Raw genomic sequence first — 17,920 nt, 5'->3', positions numbered from 1 at the left:
CAGTAATCACATGCAATGTTAATGTCAGTTGTTTGACTTTTTAAACCTTTATACCTTGTATTTAGAGCCTCCTCTGTTTGGATCAATTGAATAGAACCCTATTTGTCGGCAGTATAGGGGACTTTTCATTATCTGTCAACTGAAATAAAAAGAAAATGTTCGCAATTTGTCTCTTTAGACCTCATCGTTTTTTGTAAAATGTTTCTCTTTCAGACAATCCAGCTCTGTTTTGGTTTTCCCGGCACATCTCATTATGGGGAAGCATTTCATTCAATTTGGCAGTTTTGGTAAACCTGGCAGTTGCACTATTTTATCCATTTGGGGATGATGGGGATGAAGGTAGGAGTCTTTTGCCTAATAATGTAATGCATGCCTCTGTTTCAGTGGTTCCTAACCCTTTTCAATGTAGGGATCACCTTGGTGTTTGAATTTTTCCCACAGACCACTGCCACTCATTTTTTCACAACAGTATTTTGAAACTCATTTTATGTGTATAAGTACATGAAGAAAGTAAAGGACAGTAGATGCCGGTTCCCAGCAAAAAGTTGTTATTAACCAAATGTTGTTAAGCGAAAAGCCACATTTTCAAGCGTATGTCTATGGAAAAACGATGTGTACTATAGTTTTAGAAACAGTGCACTGAAATACACATCTTGGCTCATTACAGTGTTAAAAAATAAACACGAAAAATACCAAATATCAAAACAAACAACTGTTTACTAATACTACACGGATGTGTAAAACAAAAAAGCATACACAGTACTGTATTGCGCACATAGTACCACAACAACATACTATCAATATCATTAAAAACAGTAAACAAACTTGGTGTACAGTATAGCGTCAAGAACCAACTGTACACATTATTTCCAGAAGTAGTGTTAATAGAATTTCTTTTTGACATATAGTCTTGTGAGATATTAAACCTCATATAATAACATGGAAAATAAAATGAAAAGAACTAAAACCATAGTTTTAACTTTTTTTGTTTTGTTTTTTGTTTTAATTTAGTCATTCCAACCGAGTTAGGAACATTCAATGCAGTGCAATACTTTTATGCGGAGCGAAAAGGCTGGGACAGCCAGATTACAGTGAACACAAGCAACAGAATGAGCCCAGATTAGATAAATGTGCATCTATGTGAACGCTAGATTTTTTTTTTTTTTTTTTTAATAATGCTGACAAAAAAAAAAGTTTATAATTTTGACAAGACAAATGTGCCTTCATAATGTGCAAGTTATTTAGTTAGTATTTGTTTCACATTAAAAAGCTGTTTCAGTTGATTGCGGCTTTGAAGGCGATGCTTGGTATTGCATCAAAGGGAGGTGTACTATATATGAATTTTATAAACACACCCGTAATAAAGTAAAACAGATAAAAGGGGAAAATGCAGACTACATACATATCTTCTAATTATATATCACATGGTTAGTAATAGTAGTAGCACAAAGTGTGATTGTGTAAAAATGGGTTTATGCAAGAACTGCATAACCGAGTTTTAGGAGTTGTTTGTGGACCACACAGAGTTTACTCGCGGACCACAGGCTGAGAATCACTGCTCTATTTTAATAACTTGTCAAACCAAGGAATAAACCACACAGGTTTTTTATTATCTTAAAACTTGTTCAATTGAGATAAGGGCACGAACCCTTAGACTATTCTATTTAATGTTAAATCCAGCGAAAGAGGGTGGTGAGGTGGAGTGTAAATATGCCTAGAAGACACTTTCTTGTGACTGAAATAAGTTTGAAATGCTCTTTAATTTTGTATTGTTTGTTTCAGTTTATGTAGGCCTTTCTTCACATCAAGATCATCTCCCTGAGCACTCCCTAGAAACAGCTCAACATTTACACAATGTATTACTATGCTTTTTCCTTTTATCGCCATTCTAAGGACATCTCTAAGAACATGAAATCCTCCTTAACATTACATGACATGAAAAAAAAACACTGCCTTGTTCTCCTTGTGGATATTTCCATAATTAAATATAATTATTGCGTTGAAGTTTGTGCTTGTTCTTCATACTGTGGAAGCCTGGTTCATATTTAAACAATCCAGTAAGGAGGTGCTTTATGTCTTAGTAAAGGTGTGTCTGATGTAGTATATCTGACACATTTCATTTTTGTTGTTTTTTCATTTCCGGATGATACACACTTATATGCATTAGGGTACAAATCTATGATGTCATGCAGCAACTCAAAAGCCCATTTAAAAAAATAAATAAAGTGAATTCAGCTTTGTTAATAGGGAAGCTATGAAAATAGTGTTTTTGAAGGTTTCATTTTCTGTATATCGCTGTTATCCACCGTGGTGAAACTAAATTGAAGACCTGCAGTATAAACTCTTGTTTTCTTTTTGTTTATTTTTTTTTAAACACACACTTTTGTTATTGCCGGGAGCGAATGATAGCAGCAATATAAACAATCAAAAATCACTTCCCACAAATGTTGGTTTTAAATGACAGCTTTAATTATGAGATTCCAGCATAAATTAGCAAAACAGTACACCTCAGTTTACTGGTGGACTTAGAGGAGACAACCGAACACATTGGTTTAACACTGGTTAAATCTTCCTGAGGCGTCATGCTTACAAATCCAGGGGCTATTTCTGTGGTTGTCAGGCTGAGCAACCATCATGTTAACTGTAGTGAGGGCTATGTCTATCAGTGTTTATAATTAGCTGCAGTATGAACCAGTTGTTTCCTTCCAAGATCCTGATTATCACACCAAGGAATTAAAGTGGCTTTCATTAACATCAAACATGTGTTACCCATTTATAATATCCACATGGCACCCCCAGAGCCTGACATTTATATCTCATACCCTGATGGAGTGGCTCTGCCCATCTATCTCATTCCGGAAGTAGAAAATAATGTCATTCTAGTGCACTTTGAATCAGTCAGCAACCTTTCACTCTTAAGCAGATCACAACTCTCAACTCTGCAATGCGCTGTATTGTCATGTTGATATCTAATATATTTAGAGTTTGACTCTGCAGCAAAAACACACATACAATACCTTCTGGAGCAAAATTATTAAAAAGTGCCTTACACATTATATAAAAAAGCTTTTCGTAATAAACAAAGAGAGGCTATTAATTAACACATACATAGTTTAATGCATTTTTTAGCATTTGTTTGTCACACTTCTTAAGCGAAAGCCTGGAGTGTGTTTTTTTTTTATTATTATTATTATTATTTTTTTTTTTAATTCTCACAGCTGTTTATTCCCCTTGTTTTTTCTCCTACAGGCACTCTCCCCCCTCTGATCTCGGCTCTGCTGTGGGCAGCAGTCATAGTCTGCACAGCTATGCTTTTTGTGTTACCGAAACCTGGGGGGATTCGGCCATTCCTCTTATCTGTTATACTCAGGTCTATATATACCCTAGGACTTGGCCCTGCATTGGTACTGCTTGGTGCTGCTAATGTAAGTAATGAACCCTCAGAGTAGAGTTGTCACTAATCTACATAATGAGGATTATTTCTGTATAAATGTTACAAAACACAGCTGTATCAAGATTCAGTCCCACCAATCTCTTCAAGTAATATTGATGCAAGAAAGGTGCCTGGAATGGCAGACTAAACAATAATTATTAAGCAATATCTAGCAAAAGCTTATTGTTTTCAGATTTTGAATCCTTTCCCATCATTAAAAAAAAAACTAACTAAAAATATATTTTGAGCAAATCAGAACTGTAAAAAAAAAAAAAAAAAAGAAAGAAAAAAGCATAAGAAAAGGAATAACCGAATGCTTTCAGTACCAGAGTTAAAAAGAATCAGCCCAAGATTTATTTGACACACAGTAAGACTGATACCTCATGGCCTCTTGGTACTTTGCCATCAACCTTCTGTATGTTATAGCAGACTTGGCAGTGTTTTAACTTGAATATTCAGGACAGAAGTTCCTCATTTACAAAGAAAGCTCACTTTAGACACCACTGAAAATCAGAAATATACAGGCATTTCTTCAGAAAGATGCAAAAGGTCACAGTAATGTTTTAAAAAGTTAAATGTGCTTCATTGTAGGTTTTTCTAGTATGCTAAACAACATATTTTACAAGGGGAAGACAGGGACTACAACTGTACTGATAGCTAGTATAATAATATTACAGTACATAGATAGTACTAAGTTAAGTGAATGAAAATTGTATTTGTTCAGTATATACTGGGGTAGTTTGGATTTTTACCAAAAGGGATAGCAGATTGTTCTGCTATGCCTCCAGAGCAGATGAAAACAAAATAGTTTTTTTTATGTAGTTTGTCAGACAATGTTTGTGTTTAATACTGTTCTCCTCATGTAGTTTCTAAATTAAAACATGAATTAAGAATTCAATAAAAATATGTTATTTGTGCTGTTCTTGGTGCACCTTTCACATTTGTGTGAAGGTGTTTGTCAGGACTCCAGTCGTCTCCATATCTTGTCTCTGTCTGTAAATAGAAGCCACTCCAAGTCTGTAGGCTATTTTTTACCATTTCTTTTTCTTTTTTTAGCTTTGCAATAAGATAGTCTTTTTGGTGAGCTTCGTTGGTAACCGTGGAACATTCACACGTGGATATAAGGCTGTCATCATGGACATGGCGTTTTTGTATCATGTTACCTACGTCATTGTTTGTATGCTGGGCCTTTTTGTCCATGAATTCTTCTACAGCTTTTTGGTGAGTGGGATTTTATTTATTTATTTATTTATTTATTTATTTATTTATTTATTTTAATAGCTTGTAAACTGTTAGGTTATAGAAAATGTAGCATGTCTTGCACTTGAAATATCTTTATCAGATCCTGATTGACACCTATTGTGGACAAAATAATGTTTCCTCAGTTAATATAGTCCACGGTTTTTATCATTTAAAATGACCTTCATCTCTTTATTTGTTTGGGGAAAGGAAGTTGCCCAAAAATTCATCATTATGAACTGCTTCTCGTTACATCAAAAATAAGATTTACACATTTGCATTTAACTGGTTGTCATAAATGTAACAAAGACTTAGGAGCCGGCCTGGACCAATATTTCAAGGGGTTCAATTGAGCTCTTTGTTGTGTCTGGTACGGGGGTGGCAGCACTGGTCTGAATTGATTCATCAGTGGTGTTTATGGAAATGTGTGCTTGCTCTACAGCTCTTTGATCTGGTGTACAGAGAGGAGACTCTGCTGAATGTAATCAAGAGCGTCACGAGGAACGGGCGTTCCATCATTCTTACAGCTGTGCTGGCCCTGATCCTCGTGTACCTCTTCTCCATCGTTGGCTTCCTCTTCCTCAAGGATGACTTCCGCATGGATGTAGACAGGCTGTCCACAGCAGGTAACTTCATTTCCCTTCAGTCTCCAAGGCTGACAGTGGTTAGAGGACTATCTGTATCTTTTTGCCTCTTCTCTTCCCATGTACATGCAGGTTGTGGCGTGTTGCCACCGCACCCACCTCTGCCTCTGAGGATATGTTAGTCTTAAATGAGATGAATTTTCTTAAAAACACTTTGCTGTCGATGGTAGTACAGTATTATCATGGGAGCAAATACAAAACACAGTAGAATTTGATATCAGGGCAGTTCAAGAGCAGGTAACAGTGTTGATAGATACATCAGGGTTAGATACGAGTGCAAGTGCAAATGCTTGCAATTCTGCTAGTGGAAAATGAAATAAGAGGCACAGGTATGCTTGATGGATTTAGCTGGTGAGAAGCAGATGCAGTTAATGAAGTTTGTTTCAGTGTATACTGACTGTGTACCCAGCATGATGGGTAAACACAAAGGATGTGCTTCTCTTTTATCAGAACAGCAGAAACATCCCACTTTAAGTTTTCACTGTATTGCGCACCAGGAAGCACTTTGTGGTCAGTCATTTGTGGTGTTAAGGCATTTGTTGCGCATGTTGTCAATCAGATTCATGCTCAACCCCTCAATCACCGTGAGTTTCAGTCCCTGTGGAAGAAGTGGATTGCAACTATCCAGGACTTTTGAAGGTACACTGGTTCTCCTGTGGCAAAGTTTTAGCTTGCTTTGATTCCTACTTAAGAAGTAAAAACATTCCTAAAAATGAAAGGTGTTAAATCTTGTGTGGAAAAACTGGACCTGGCATTGATTCCGGGCATCTCAGTCATCGATTTGGAGCTGGAAGCCACTGACTTTAAGGAGTCAGACACTAAATGCAAGGATGGAAACCCCTGCTCGGCCACATGCAGAACTGCATAAATGGAATGATTTGAAGAAATTGGAACACAAAGACAACATTATTCTATAAACTTGGAATGAACTTCCACTTGCATACAGCACAATGCAGAATGTCAGTTTTGTCATATTGCAGTGCCTGGTCAGTTTTATAAGACACAGTAGTTGTGTCCCAGATGTATTTATGGAACAGAAAGTTATTACTTGTATATAACAATAAATATCTCCAAATATGAAGTAATCTGGATCTTTCAAAAAGTCTATAGCACAGTTTGTATCAACTACCAACCGGAGTACTTGATCAAAACTAGTTCTGGGATCTCTGATTTACCATATATTGATTTATTAGCTCTTTCTTATCATCATGTCGTAAATGGTATGCATCGTGTTCCCCAGTGACAGGATTTGTGTAGTAAATGTATCAACAGATCTTTTGTCTGACGCATTATAGATCTTCAAAAGGAGCATTTGTCAGGAAATGTTTTCACAGCTGCGGAAGAGACCACTCTTTAAAACCCTTCTCTGCCAGGCTCTAGATTAACAGAACTTTCAGCTTGTAGCAGAGAATACATTTATTTATTAATGTTTTTTTTTTTTTTTAAATAGGATCGTCATCGTCTCTTAGGGACTGAATCAATAATAGATCACCAGTGAGGTGTTTGTGAACATGTGTCTGGAAAGAAACGTGTCTCTGTTTTTAGTAAACCATGCAGAAGTAAATGGTTTGAAAGTGTAAATTAAATATGAGTTTCAAATGAATTATCCATGTGCCTTGTGTTGCCGTGGTGGTGCAATTGGATTGACCATTGAAAACAGCTACTATAGCCCCTTTCATGAAAGCATCTCTGAGTATCTATTAAGGTTATGGTGCATGAATAATGAGAAAAGGCCCAAACAAAACATATTGTATGTCCCAAAGCCTAGGTTTCTAACACACGTGGCTTCCATAAGGGAGCTCCTTTTTAGATTTATGATACTGTGTTTGTTTCATATTCAACTCAAAAGTGTACAAGGCTAATATAAATATATGTAGTTCATGAAAAAGACAAACTTTACGAATAGACTTTTTTTTTTTTAATTGATAGAGATTTTGAATTGTCATGTTCCTTACAGAAACAGAGGCCGATGGGACAGAGAGAGTCTGCGACACTCTGCTGATGTGTATCATCACAGTATTAAACCAGGGCCTGAGGAACGGTGGGGGAGTAGGAGATGTGCTGAGGAAGCCTTCAAAAAACGTGAGTGATGCTAAAACCACTGTTCATTTCCAGTAACCTCTCGCTGCTTAGTGATGTAGAACTTCAGCAGTATTGCAAGCTGAGATTTTATGGGCTTACAATGTATTCATTATGTATCAATGAATTATGAGAATTCCTGACCTGATTCATATCAAAACCACCACTGATCGTTTGCCTACTTCACTTAGGGGTCTATTTTAATGTTACCCTCCTACGCTGTATCAACAACATTTAAAACAACAATTTTAAACATCGATTTACCGTAAAAAAAATAAAAAGCCAGCACTTGCGCAGACTGATTTTAAGTTTCATTCACAGCATCAATTGTGGCATTCCAGTGGGTATCTACTATTTGATAGCTGATGGTACTGAATCTTTTCTGATATTGAATTAGTGTGGTAGTATTTAAGACCTGTCGCTGTTTAGATCTGTTAAAATCAACCACATGTAAGGTTTACCTAAAATTGAGGTTTGAAGTTATGAATGAATACAAAACAACCTGCAAAGCATTCCATCATGACCAGCACATGCATCATAATCTATCGGACCTGACTACTATTTAGCCATAACTTAGAAAAACACTCCTAGATTATAAGAAAGGCACTAGATGAAACTCTTGTCTTCTTGACTTAGTTATTCTAGGTTTCACTGCATTGTGACTTTAGTGTATGTAATAGTATCGCTGGGTATCTTATGGATGAGATGTAATCCCAAATCCAGTCTTGCTTTGTGGAAACGGTACTGTATTTATGAAGACAAAGAACAGTTATTGACATGAACCCAAGATGTTTTACTTCACAAGGAAAGGTCCTCTCTAGAAACATGTATTGAGACCTGGTTGGCAAGTTACACCATCAGAGGAAGCACCTGCTGGCTTGTTAATGAGATTTTGCATTTACATTATCGCATATAACTTCAGCAAATTTTGCAAACTCCATTGTTTATTTGAAGATCTCAAAGATTAGCATCAAGCAAGTGTGTCCAGGAATCCTAAATTAAAAGACTAAGTCGTATGAACTTCAGTCCTAATAAAAGCAAATACAAAACACAGTACGATTTGATATCAGAGCAGTTCAAGAGCAGGTAACAGTGTTGATAGTTACATCAGGGTTAGATACGAGTGCAAGTGAAATACAAAATACTACAGATTCGGTTAAGTGCAGGATTAAGTACAGTAAAATAGGGAGCAAATAAGTGCAAGTTAAAGTGCATTAAAGGCAGAGTGCTATATTGTCCAGAAGGGAAGAGTTGAGTTTTACAGTTGTTGTCTGAAGAGGTGTGCCTTAAGGAGGCGCCGGAAGGTGGTCAGGGACTGGGCAGTCCTGACATCCATAGGAAGGTCATTCCACCACTACAGGGCGAGGGTGGAGAAGGAGCAGGCTCTGGAGGCAGGGGCGTAGAGCAGGTACAGCCAGTCTTTTACTGCGGGCAGAGCGGAGAGGTTGGGTGAGGGTGTAGGGAGAGATGAGGGTCTGGAGGTAGCTGGGTGCAGTCTGGTCAAGGCATCAGTAGGCGAGTACAAGAGTCTTGAACTGGATGCGAACAGTGATTGGGAGCCAGTTGAGTAAGCGGAGCAGTGGAGTAGCGTGGGAGGTGAGGCAGAGAGAACACCAGGCGAGCAGTGGAGTTCTGGATGAGCTGGAGTGGACGGGTGGCGGACGCAGGGAGGCCGGCCAGGAGGGAGTTGCAGTAGTCTAGGCGGGAGAGTACCAGGGCCTGGATGAGGAGTTGTGTGGAGTAGTTAGTGAGGAAGGGTCAGATTCTTCGTATGTTGCTCAGGAAGAATCTGCAGGTGCGTGTGAGAGTGGAGATGTGCTGGGAGTATTAGAGGCAGGGGTCCAGGGTTACTCCGAGGTTCTTGGCTGAGGAGGAGGGAGAGACCGTGGTACATTCCAGAGGAATGGAGATAGAGAGATCAGAGGAGGAGGAAGAGGAGGGGAAGAAAAGGAGGTCAGATTTAGAGAGGTTGAGTTTGAGGTAATGAGAGTGCATCCAGGAGGAGATAGCAGACAGGCAGGTAGGGATACGAGAGGGGATGGTGGGGTCAGAGGGGGGGAAGAAGAGGAAGATCTGAGCATCATCAGCATAGAAATGGTATGAGAAACCATAGGATGCGATGAGGGGGCCTAGGCAGCGAGTGTAGAGAGAGAGCAGGAGAGGACCCAAGACTGATCCTGAAAAGGAGGAAAGGATGGAGCAGTAGAGATCTAGGGCAACAGAGAGTTTGGTTCTCTTCCATTTCTTTTCAGCAGAGCGCAGTTTGGTTCTTGCCGAGCGGAGCACAGAGGAGAGCCAGGGTTGGGGAGGAGAGGGGACAGAGGGAGTCTTGGGAGGAGGTGAGGGAGGAGAAGAGGGTGGAGGTAGCAGAGTCTACAGAGAGTTGGGAGAAGGAGTCGATAGGAGGAAGGTGAGAGAGCACGGTGGAGGCAAGGACAGAGGGGGAGAGAGAGCGGAGGTTAAGGTGGGAGGTGAAAGTGGGGGTAGGTGGAGTATGGAGAGAGGGGAGAGACAGAGAAAAAGAGATGAAATAGTGATTAGAGCGGTCCAGAGGGGTGAGAGAGGGTGGCGGGGCAGCAAGCCCAGGAGAAGGTGAGGTCCAGTTGACGGCCAACTTTGTGGGTAGGAGGGGATGGAGAGAGAGGGAAGTTGAAGAAGTGAAGGAGAGGAGTGTGTGGGGTTGGAGAGATGGATATTGAAATCACCTAACAGGACAGTTGGGGAAGGAGGAGAGGAGAGTTCATCGAGATAGTGAGTGAGAGGTCCAGGGGGATGGTACAGTACAATTAGCAGGAGTTGACAGGGAGAGGTTAGTTGGACAGCATGAAATTCAAAGGTGTTAACAGAGAGTGAGGAGAGGTCAGAGGGGACAGAATAGAGTAAGGAGGGAGAGAGGAGAAGACCAGTCCCACCTCCCCGTCCAGTGAGACGCAGAGTATGGGACAGGACGTGGAGAGAGGACAGGGCGGCAGGAGTTACCGTGTTATCAGGAGAGATCCAGGTTTCAGTGAGAGCAAGGAAATCGAGAGAGGCAAAGGCAGAGATTAAATTTGCTTTGTTAACAGAAGAGTGACAGTTTCAGAGGGCTCCAGAGAGAGTGCGGGAGGGGAGAGAGTGGGAGGGGGGGAGAGGCAGAGGGATGAGCTTAGAGGGGTTAGGGAAGCAGCGGCAGAGAGATGAATGGGAGTGAGAGGATAGAATAACAGGGACATGAGAGACAGTCATACCAAGACAGGTGAGACAGATAGGTACAGTAGTAGTGGGAGCAGGAGAGGTGGGGGGAGGGTACAGACCTCTCTAGTAGTTGACGTCTTCCAGAGCGCTGCTAGGTTTGTATTTTCTCCAACATCCTCTCCTCGCAGGACTCCCACAGCTAGACTCTCAGCTCTTTGGTAGAGAGGCTGTTCGGTTGGCTGCCGCCTCATGCTGGTGCACAAATAGGCTAGCTGTCTATTACACTAAACTGTGCTAAAGACAACACTTAAGCAATACAATAGTTTCAATGCACTTCAATGGAATCACACAACTACAAAACGCTGTGTGGAAACCAGTCAAATTGCAAATCAACCTCTATTCAATTTAACCACTCACCTGGTAAAAATCACAAACAGTAGATCACCTAATTAAAACACCACCTTTGTAATGTAACTTAAATACAGCTAATGTTAAGAGTTGGAATGAGGCCTCTAGTAGCCACTGGGAGAGATTTGGAAAAGGTCCTCGCTCTACCTGTCTTCGCTCGGACTGCCACAGCTCAGACTGCCCTTGGACGTGTGGCCCTTAGACTGCCACAGCTCAGACTGCCCTTGGTCGTGTGGCCCTTAGACTGCCACAGCTCAGACTGCCCTTGGTCGTGTGGCCCTTAGACTGCCTGGTGCTTAGAACAGCTGGCGTTCTAAGACACTGATTACCAATTTATACTATCTTGTAGGTCTGCACAAAATTTGCATCAACCTCACAATTCAACACAACCCAACACACTTTGCATAACTTAATTACTAGTTTTTAAGTGCAGGCTGGTTACCTTTAGCAGGCAATGATTTTAACTAACAATTAAACTACAATCCACTTACCTATTTCAACACCGATTCAAATAGAAACACAAGTTCAGCCAGGAGCAGAAGCAGATACTACACGCATTTGCAGATTATACTCTCAAAACTGGTGATGGTGATGATGATGATGAAGTGGCTGTTTCGTCATAGAGCCATATGTGTAACCTGCTGATACACCCACTAGTGACATGTGAAGAGGCCTTTTTGGGGAGCGCAAATCACCAGATCCTGGCGATCACTGTTAATGTGTTAAAAAAAAAAAAAAAAAACACTCTGTTTGCAAATCTTGGGTAACTTCCTGTTTGTTTGCACTTTCACCTGCAAACCTATTATTATGACTTGTTGTGAAGTCATTCTCTGGCTTGTAACTAGCTGAGTGTAATAATATCTTGTTACAACTCAAAAGTTGCAATGTGTGGCAGACATTGCTGAGGATACAGGAAGTTAAAATGTTTTCTCATATTTGTGTTGCCAGTGATCACATTAAACTCTGTCTGCCTTCCCTTGAGATAAAATAGTTCCTTGTTGAACTGCCTTTTCTTGGTAAGACTGGGAGATTGAAGCTGTTAAGAGAACTGGAGAAATCTCTGTCACAAGGCGTTTTTTTTAATAGAGTACAGCTTTCCCTCACTGGGCATTCTGTAACTAGAATCTGCGGTTCATACTACACTTCTACACAAAGCATATTTTATATTTTAGTTTTCTTCAGAATGCTGTTTAAAATGGCAAAGTGTGTTTTTCTGCCTCGTGCTTTCTCAGAAAGTGTAGAATGACGTGTGCGTCCTTTGTTACCCTTGACGACGCAGATTCCCTTTCCACAAGACAGGGCCCATTATTAATTTAGCGCTGTAAAGAAGTTTAGGAAACCAGATCTGAAAGCACTTTTAAAGCAGGTTGTTCTGTAAGCTTTCTGTTTAAAATATCTTGTTATGTAAGGCACTTCTTTTGCCTATGTTACACCTCTGCTATTGTCCTTTTATCAGGGATCAGTGTTTCTTGTGCCAGCTGTCAGGATTGCTTTCAGAGTCTCAGGGGGCTATGTGACAAGGAAGCAGTCTGTATTATTCTGTACAAATTCTTTTCAAGCAACCAGAATAGCCTGCACCACCAGGAAGTGAAACAAAATACTTCTATTTTAAACTTTCATCAATGGTAAATCCACAAGCAAAGGACCTCTCAATCCAATAGGTTCTATGACAAACCAGATAAGACTTTGAATTAGAGTGCAACGATATCAGATTTTAGGTTGTTATTAGGCTTGTCCCTTCCAGTTATGTCGGTTTTTGGTAAAACTAAAATGAAAGTTTAAAACTCAAAGCCAGGCTGCCTTTGTGCAGCCAAGGGAAGTGGATATACCATTATTACACAACTTTTTATTATTATTTTTTTTTATCATGACAAACTGACAAATAAGCTGAATACAGTAATATTGTTAATACACATGTTTTAATCAATTAAACATAATTTAGAAAGACTAATGTATTAGGTTTTACACTTTTTTATTTTCCTGGCACCCCCATTGTCGCTGTGGTCGATTTTGGCATATCACATGCAAATCATGTCTGAGTAGAACTGGAGCTCATGGTTAAAATTGAAAGTATTTAATCAATATGTCGGCTTTAAAGTGACTAATGTTTGGTTGCATTTTAAAATAGTTTCCGAGGAGGAAACCCAGTGCAATCACTGCAAACAAATGTACAAATGAATCAGTTTTAATTTAAAACGGCACCAAGATTTATGTTGGCAAAAAACGAAAGCTAGTACTAATTTTTTCCTCACATAAATCTGGGTGCTGTTTTAAATTATAAGTGATTCCTTTTTACATGCTTGCCCACTTGTTTAGTATGCTGGTTTATTGTAGCCTGTTAATATAATGCATATGACTTTATGTATAAGGTCCTTACACATGAATTCAATCAATGCAGCAATAAAGTAATCAGACATATAAAATTAGTTTCAATAAATGCACAGTAAATGAAGCTGCATTGCTTAATAAAAATAAAATGAACAGCTCACAGGAAGTTTAATTAACCAGAAAGCATCTGCCCCCTAACAAAGTGGAGGGTCATTGGACTTTGTGTTTGACTTGCTAAGCTTTTTGATCCACAACAAAGTTTTACTGATTTGAGTTACACCTTGCTATGAGTGAAGCAGCAGAATGAAATGTCGCTCTCAGAAAAAACAACAACAACAGTGGTAAATCAGGAAGCTAATGGGACCCCTGCCTCTTTGTTTCAGGAGCCTCTGTTTGCTGCCCGGGTTGTGTATGACCTCCTGTTCTTCTTCATTGTGATCATTATTGTTCTCAATCTAATCTTTGGTGTTATCATTGACACCTTTGCTGATCTGAGGAGTGAGAAGCAAAGGAAAGAAGAAATACTGAAGACCACATGCTTCATCTGTGGTTAGTGTCTGACGCCTTGCTCTGTATAGCCAGTAAGACTAAAAATAAACTTTGTTATAAATTTAGACAATGGTTAGGATGAATTTATCATTTTCCTTTCTCTCAACTTATTTGATTTATAAGTATGTCCTGTATTTCAGCACTTTGCACCCTATCTGCATTTTATATATGACGTTTTTCTTTTATTCAACCTTAATTTCAAATAGAGAAATTAATAACCAATAACGGTTTCAGGTGTTTGTCTCACTTAGGACACATTCTGTAAGATTGTTTATTACTGCATGATATAATATATTATAAAGCAAACTGTAAACATTTTCTTTTAAACTTAACTGTTCTTGTTGCAGGTCTTGAGAGAGACAAGTTTGACAACAAGACTGTTTCTTTTGAGGAGCACATCAAGTCCGAACATAATATGTGGCATTACCTGTACTTCCTAGTGCTTGTTAAAGTAAAAGACCCAACTGAATACACAGGACCTGAAAGTTATGTAGCACAGATGATAAAGGTAAATCTACATATTTATTATGATCTCAAATCTCTTGCATGGGAATGGACATGTGTATTTGAGGTTTTTAGAAAGGATGGTAGGGTCTAAAAGACTTCAAAGTGTGTTAATTTAATGTTTGGGAATATGACTGGTTTGTTTAAACTTTTGTTACACATATAAATTAAACAGCATGTGTATGAAAAAGTGCAGTAAATTCAATGAGAGTCAAATTACCCTCTTATTACTTTGGTAACTTTGATCTCCCCTCTAAACCAAGACGATTCCTCTCAAAGGGATCCTTCCAGGTTCAATTATATGAAATAAATAAATAAAAACTGAATTTTAAAATGATTATTGTCCCAGTGTAACTGCTTCAACCAGGCTATAGAAAAGTGAACTTAATCTCGTGTTTAGGAAACTTACTGTCTGCTGGTAAATCCTCTGCAAAGTCAATTGCTAGCCATTGTTATTGAACCAGAATCCAAACTGCAAATATAGAACAGGCTACACAAGGAAGTAAGTAATCTCTTTATTATATAAAAACGATATGTTCCGTACCTCACATACAGAATTTAGCATAGTCGTGCATTTCTGTTGAGGGCTCTATGGAATTATGAAAGGCTATGGTGCTCACAGGTTCACTCTCCGACCATAGCTTTTAGCTCAGAATAGGACTGGGGGATTGAATGCTGGTATGTTGGTGTTTTGTTTTTTTTTTAGTTTATTTTTAGAGATAATGGTCTGAGGTGCACACAAGCCTTTTTTTTTTATTACCAAAGTCGTTTACTGTCAAGGCAGTAATACACTTCAGAATGCAGGCTTTTTCCAGTTGCTGAGTAAATCCTGGGGCCTATCTCAACTTCCTAAAGATTATGCAAAGTCCTCCCATTGTCATTTTTTTGTCCTGCATTTTCAAAGCAATTTCCTGTTTGTTTTTCTAACTGGTCTCTGGATACAGTATTTGGAAAGGGTTGTATATGTTGTTTTTAAACACTGCAACAATCCTAAAAAAATGAAAGATTGCTCATATCCAACACCTGTGTTGAAGTACTGCTAGTCCTCTCTGTATTCTATAGAAATAATACAGTCTCAATATATAGCTATATTCTTGATAAATATTCTTCAGTTAACTGTCTCTGCTAAATGAGTGGGGTACATGTATTTGTCAACTTCAGGTAAGAAAGTCTTATGACTAGTTGAAATACACAATGACAAACATCATTTAACTATTTAGCAGGCAATAGGGAACAAACAAGGTGCTCTTTTGGCAGGGACCAATTTGTGTTGACGTTGTCAGTCTTTAACTGTGGGCAGTTTTTTGTGCTCTGTTGGGTGCTTTATAAAGTGTTCTTTTAGCATATGCTTCAGTATTAGTGATAAGACTCAATAGATGTGTACATTGGCAGTGGTAATAGATATTACAATTGGCATGTACATCAGTAGTGGCCATTTGACTGTTTATGGGTAAATACAGGCTGCTTCGGCAAATGAGGTTTGCGTCACACACATACACTTCACATAAAAGAATGACAATGTTCTAATTTGCCAAGAGTAATTTTAAAAAAGGTAGGTATCGTATGGTCAATAAACTAGTTAATGTATCATGAGATTTCTCTTGCAAGGAGTGATGCAAGTACAGTGCTGAGGGAAAACACAATGTAAAAGCTGATGGAATAAAAAAATTGAAATAACTCCCTTGAAAAATTAAACAGATTATAATAAATGTAAATATTTTTTTTCTTTAAAAAAAAATATATACGTTGGAGTCTGTCTGTTTAAAAATAAAAAAATAAAAATGATATGTATAAGATGGCCAGTTTTTTAAGCAGAGCGCAGTTTGTTTTATAGATTTACTATTTAGGCAATTTTATAATAAGGCTGAACTCTGCTGCCAACAAATCAAACTGCAAGACATTTTAGGCTATAAATCTTTCCAGTATGTTCTCTCAGAACATGTGCCCATGTGCTGGCAAAAGCATGTTTTCTTTTAATATATTAATGACAGCAACACTTAATAATAAAAAAAAATATGTTATGTCTTTAACACACATTACAAGGTATTTTATTTTATTTGCCTTTGAAACCAGAGAGAGATTATTATTATTATTATTAATAAACATGTCTTGTGGGGGGTCTATAGCATATCTAAAATCTTGTTTTTCTGCTTTAAATTTGTAAACTAATGCAACTATTTTATTACAACAAACTCTTATTTCAAATCTAAAGTTAGATAAAACCTACAGAGGCATGTTTTAAATACCCAGTGAGTGGTCTGTTTTATCCCCTAATTGACCTGTATATAAATGCGTCCTCCCACAGCACAAATATACATTAAGTGTTATACATTTACTAGAGTCTCCATTTCTATGCAGATTGTCGCATCCCTGGGAATTGGAACTGGCTAATAGATGAGGCATTAGTATGAACAGGCACATCCATTAGCACAACGTATTTGCAAATTCTCTTTTGGCAAAAAGAAAACCTGATTGAGCATGCCTTTTATGCAGTAGTACATGCTAGAGAAGCACATGCAAAAGAGAAAAGGGTGAATGGCAGAAACCAATTAAAGAGAGGTCAGAAATCACTCATTTAACTAAAAAGTGGCAGATGTGTACACCCACAGTAAAATCTAATTGGAAATGTTGTTGAGCAGAATGAACTTTTACTGAAGAGAAGTACATCAGATATTACAAAGTGGTATTTTGGTTCTCATGGGTGAAATGAAGTATCTTTCTAGTGGCTCTTCAAGGAATTAGAATGCAGCACTTGCGGTTGTAACATGTGACTATAATAGAGAGTGTTTACACTGAGCTATTTCCTGAAATGAAATAACATATCCCTGAAATGAAATAACATGTCTCGTCTCGGGTGTCTGCAGTGGTGAATCTCTTGTGTACACGTGTTTGTTTGTTTGTGCCCAGACTTGCAATGGAGTGGGTCTGAGGACAGTGTTGTTTGGTAGGTTCAGTGTCTGGATTGCTGCCCCATAGGTACCAGATCTTTACTACTGTATGTGCCCTAACTATAATATCATGATTCAAACCTTTTTAAATTCAAAATACAAGAGCTTATTATTGATGTTTTGGCCAGTTGTGAACATGTCTACTTTATTCTTTTTGCCTGAGAACATTTGAGATCATGTGACAGTTCATATTGTAGAATATGATCTCCTGGCTATCTAGGCCACATGAGAGAGGCTGGGGAGTGAGATTCAATAGGAAGCTTGGAAGAGAGGTCGAGGAGCTGCTACAGTATGCATCGGGTTCTGGGTCAAGGGCAGTCAGTGTGGTAAATAAATATAACAGAATACCTTGTTTCTGGTATTTGATGTAAGGCGAAGCTGAGCTTAATCTCTACTCCTTGAAATTTCAAAGAAAGAATGAATTTTCATATAATTGGATATGCTTTCCAGAGAAAGTTCACAAACAGCTGGGGGTTCTGCAATTTGTTCTTGAAGTCAGTCCAGTTTGTCTCCTCAGTCGTTCTGGTTAACAGGTGAGACAGGTTATTTTAAATGGTAATATACCTTGGCAGGCATAAAGCCTCCAATAATCTATGTAAATCCCTTCAGACAAA

At 38.6% G+C, this 17,920-nt stretch overlaps 1 protein-coding gene across 1 annotated transcript in view; it reads left to right on the top strand.

Moving 5' to 3' along the window:
- The window catches only part of LOC117419457 (inositol 1,4,5-trisphosphate receptor type 2-like), a 120,950-nt gene that overhangs the window by 89,797 nt on the left and 13,233 nt on the right, over positions 1–17,920 (top strand). The window contains exons 48-54 of the mRNA XM_034032209.3: positions 214–339; positions 3,250–3,425; positions 4,490–4,654; positions 5,115–5,298; positions 7,274–7,398; positions 13,689–13,854; positions 14,202–14,362. Of these exons, the coding sequence (XP_033888100.1) occupies positions 214–339; positions 3,250–3,425; positions 4,490–4,654; positions 5,115–5,298; positions 7,274–7,398; positions 13,689–13,854; positions 14,202–14,362 (1,103 nt within the window). The remainder of the gene's footprint in view (positions 1–213; positions 340–3,249; positions 3,426–4,489; positions 4,655–5,114; positions 5,299–7,273; positions 7,399–13,688; positions 13,855–14,201; positions 14,363–17,920) is intronic.

The sequence above is a fragment of the Acipenser ruthenus genome, chromosome 14 (assembly GCF_902713425.1).
Source record: "Acipenser ruthenus chromosome 14, fAciRut3.2 maternal haplotype, whole genome shotgun sequence".
NCBI classification, from domain to species: domain Eukaryota; kingdom Metazoa; phylum Chordata; class Actinopteri; order Acipenseriformes; family Acipenseridae; genus Acipenser; species Acipenser ruthenus.
Note: the sequence above shows the minus strand (reverse complement) of the source record. Positions and strands in the feature narration are given on the sequence as shown.